The 4425-nt window shown below is 41.3% G+C and overlaps 1 protein-coding gene across 2 annotated transcripts in view; it reads right to left on the bottom strand.

The window, feature by feature from the left end:
- Window positions 1–708: 708 nt before the first annotated feature.
- The window catches only part of plppr4b (phospholipid phosphatase related 4b), a 22205-nt gene continuing 18488 nt past the window's right edge, over window positions 709–4425 (bottom strand). For both annotated transcript variants that reach the window (XM_079661657.1, XM_079661658.1), the window contains one exon: window positions 709–4425. This exon is cut by the window's right edge and continues 1218 nt beyond it. In XM_079661657.1, coding sequence (XP_079517783.1) covers window positions 3970–4425 — 456 coding nt within the window. In that variant the 3' untranslated portion in view covers window positions 709–3969.

The following is a 4425-nucleotide window of genomic DNA, read 5'->3' as shown; positions in this document are numbered from 1 at the left end:
ACAGACTGATCCAGATTTGAACACTTCTATGACGTCCCAGAAGTGGCGCTACGGCTATCGGGCCAACTCCACCAATCAGGAGGAGACAGCCACGGACATTGCCGTTAGAAAGCGCTGGAGACGCTGTAGTACATATGCCAGGCCTGTAGATGGTGCTGTTCTCACAGAATCAGCCCGTGCAAAGACTGTTAAGAGCGAAATGAGGAATGGCTGAAATGTATGATCTGTTTGGTATTTTGAAAAATAAAAAGTATTAATATGCCTTATATAGGTATGGTCCTTCACTATATTATTAACATATAGCATGATAGGTCCACTTTAAGCTGGATAATAAATCCACTCAAATAAACTCAGGAAGATCAGCGAAGATGAATCTGCAACTTTAACTAACATTGCCTTGTTAAACTTAATGGAAATATGCTTCAAAGAGACACAGTTACAGACATCTTAGGGTAGAGGAGACCAAGCTAACTTTAGATTTTGGATGAAGGACCTGAAGAGACAAACATGGATTGGTTTCAATAGCAAACATTTATTCAAATCCTTTGGACAACACAATGTTTGACATCTACCCTCAACGTGCTCTGAATGCTCAGTGAGCTTTAAGTTACACATGGTCACGTTTTGTTTTACAAAAACGTGACCATTGAGCTTTTAAATGCTTTAACTCAGATGATGGCAAGTGCCGCATAGAAATCAAACAGCTGATCACAGTATCAGAAAACTTTAATGATTGATCCAGGGACAACACAAGAGGCTACACATGCAGAGAGCATCCATCCACAGCTCTACATATTCATCTACATTTCTACCCACGTGTTCATCACTCTTTGATTTCAAATCAGGCAGTTCTCTTAAACAATACTTGTTCACGTCATATCTGCTCTTTTCATATCCAATCCATACTTTGTATAAGATGTTATTCTGGTGGGTTTCTTGATGTTTCTCTGTGGCATCCGAGGTGCAGTATAAGGCTTTGACCTGTACTGTGCACATCGTATCAGATGCGCCTCATAGAGAAGTCCGTTACAGGCTGGCTCACAGACACAGTACCATCTGCTGCACATAAAGACTCAAAGTGGCGGTCTTGTACCGTAAAGATTTAGATTATTCTTGAATAAATGCGTGCTGTATTGTTTCAGAGGGTAGCTGTTAAGTATTGCTCATCATAAGACATCCTCTTTGGGACTTTGAAAATGTTGCTGTACTGAGTTTTATTTTCTGTCTAACTCTCAGGTATATGGGTTTTATAACGTTTTGATAGCAGTGCCAAAAAGCTAACAATATAGTAGTCCAATTATTGATTTGTGTTGGTACAGCTTGTAAAAAGCACAAGAGAACAAAGAAGGATCTTTCTGGTGATGTTTATCTTAATGTCTGAAGGTAAAAGACTGACAAAATGCTAGTTAGCTCATGCTAACGTGCTAACGTGCTAACGTGCAACCGTCATTGGATTGTGTTGGACACGTTTTACTACCCCCAATATTTTCTCGGGTATCCTTTTCAACATTTTGAGTCATAAAGTCTGCACATGATTACTCCATTAAAGAAAAGAAAAGAAGCCTGGAGAGGCCGCAGTACTTTAAAAAGATTGTCATATAACTCTTACTTTGAAACACAGAAATAAAGAACATTTCTAAACACAACTGTAAATTCAATCATTTCGAAATTTTTGCACATTTATGATAAAAATATTGTGGTATACTATAGAAAAGTGACCATGCAAATCTTATTGGGCTATAGAATCAATCATGTACATAATGATGGAGGAATGCTGTACAAATACTGAAAATGACGTCCCATGATTTATTTTATTTTGGATGAAAAATTCTAGCTTTGGCAAACGTGCTCATATTCACTCTGCCTGGTCTTTGTTTGTATAAAATGTAATTTACGTCCAGTGGGTGCTAATTAAACCACTGACAAACTAATAAATATGTAAACCACTGTAAACAACAGGTCGTATTTTTACTGGCGCAAAAAAAAGAAAAGATATTGAAGGGTTTATCAAAGAGCTGGCAGCCTCTACTGTACACGTCATACACTGAGTTGGATTTGGTATAAAATCTGCTGGTTGGTTTATGGCACAAAGAAAATGAGTTCACAGCCCGAAACTGGAAGGAGGTGCTGTTCATCGCGTGCAAACGGCATATCGTGAAGGAGCGCTAAAACTAAGACCCAAAGGTTTCATTTGATGACTGAAATTATACTGAGGTATTACCATTCAACAACAATATCAGATATTCCTGTTGGAAATGCTACATGTAGTTACTTTAGCTCTGAGCACAGTGCTTACAGAGGGTTTGCTGTCAGAACCAAAACCAATCGCAACCAAAGCCAGAACCCCACATCAGTCTGGCTCTGTGCATCTAGTACTGTCGTAGGTCCCTGATGGGTCATCTCATCAGAAAGACTTCTCTAAAAACAGCTAGTAAATCAACATGAACAGGAAATGAGAAGTGGTAACCCTACTTGGCATTGCTCCCCGTCCTCCCCCGTCCTCCCGTAAACTGGGACCAGTTGAACAGTGTTTGTGATCGCCATGAGCTAAAGTAATGATGTTGTTTCTGACAACTTGTCTTTGTGTTCGGGTTGGTTTGACATTTGTTCCCTGCCCTCAAAGCCTTCAGCTCCATCCCACCCATGTTTCCTTTAAAACCATATATTCTGCTATGTTTATGACTCACTACTGTGGTTTTAACTGGGAATGTAAGAAGACACTGCTGACGCCATTTTATTTTTAAAACTGTTAAAAAACGCATCGTAAATCTCCATCCAGTCACCCAGGGGAGTTACGATGTGAGAACTTATAATGAAACTAGAAGAAACAACTCGTATTTCTACCTTGACCGCTAATGACCACTAATGTAGGTTAACCTTAGTTTGTTCATAATGGTAGTACGGACAGGCATCACTTCTGACAGCTACAGCTGCTGTGCGTTCAGTGAAAATCGATTAGTGTGGATGAAGTCTTAAAAAGGTTCCAGTCAGTCACCTGTTTTAATCCTCAGACCCCGGACATGACCCCCACCCTGTTTTAATCCTCAGACCCCGGACATGACCCCCACCCCCCTCCCACTTTGTTACTGTTAAGGTTGGCGTTTTGGTTGTTGGTTTGACAGAAGGAAGTGTATTTGAGAACATATGAAAGACACTTTAAGCAGACTCAAACTGCCAGACTCAGCTGGGTGCCTTGAGGTCAAGTATTGCATTAAGTTTGGAAATGTGCTAATTCTCCTCCGCTCTGTTTAACACAATCTTCCAGTTTGCTGCTTTTTGTGCTGTAGGTATGAACATCAACACGTTAGTAGAGATAAGGTCAGGGTTTACACTATACAAGGTACAGTAAACGCATAGGTCAGTGCAAGTCACAGCATATTAGACTCCATAGCTACAGAAGGAATGCTAAGCACACTTATGGTTCAGAAACAGTATTTGTTGATTATGTAGTATTTGTACAGGAGAAACACGAAGTACAAAACATATATTTGTGACGTCCTAATGTCATTGTTGCTCACTCTAAAATAATTCATCTTTTCTCTATTCAAATTACACAATAAGTTGTATAGTAAATTGTATTTTGTGGTGTAGCACCCTTTCCACAGTATTTACAGTGCAGGGAAGTACACTGGTTCTATAGCTATGGTACAATTAGTGCTGCCGTTTGCTACAGTTTCAACAGCAGTGTGCTCATTTCCTTTTTTCAGAAAATGTATATCCAAAACATACGTAATTGTTTAAAAAAGGTTTTCTTGTCCCAAAAGCACTGGCACAGCATCGACATTACACTAGGTTTCCTTAGGAGTGACTACAAAGTACACAGTGATTATTTCTACAACACTTAAAGGTTGTGATTCAGTGTAAACATGTACAAAATCTCATGCTGAATGAAACCTATTCTTCTGCAGTTATTATGACATTTACAACGGCAGGCCGCCTTGCATTAGTAGCTACTTCTCCTCTGACGCGTTATTCCTTGAAAACAGGAGTCGTGGACGTTCCCTTGTAGAAAACGTTCCGGGCGTTGTCCGGGCTGTTGGCTCTCTCTGGAATCAGGATGACATTATTGCCTTTCCTCCGCAGGGTGGACTCCCGGCTGGAGGCGACAGAAAGGGTTTCTGAAGCGCTCTCTCCACCTCCTCCAGATCCATCCCCCGGAGTGACCCTGATGGTGGACATGCCCTGAGGGTGGAGCCGGTGCTCTGACTGGCTCGGGTTCTGCGTGTGAACAGTGACTATGGTGGGGGTGCTGTTGGTGGCAGTTGTAGTTACGATGTGATTGGCCTGCTTTCTGTCGATGGACCCTTCAAGTATGGAGTCTGAGCTTTCTGAGTCTCTGTTCAGATCGTTGAGCTCAAAGGACTGCCTCAGGCTCCCACCACCTCCTCCTGATCCTCCTCCTGGTCCACATGGCCCTGGACCTCC

Source organism: Notothenia rossii, assembly GCF_949606895.1.
Source record: "Notothenia rossii genome assembly, chromosome: 12".
Classification (NCBI taxonomy): domain Eukaryota; kingdom Metazoa; phylum Chordata; class Actinopteri; order Perciformes; family Nototheniidae; genus Notothenia; species Notothenia rossii.
The sequence above is the reverse complement of the archived record's forward strand: the minus strand, read 5'-3'. Positions and strand labels throughout refer to the sequence as shown.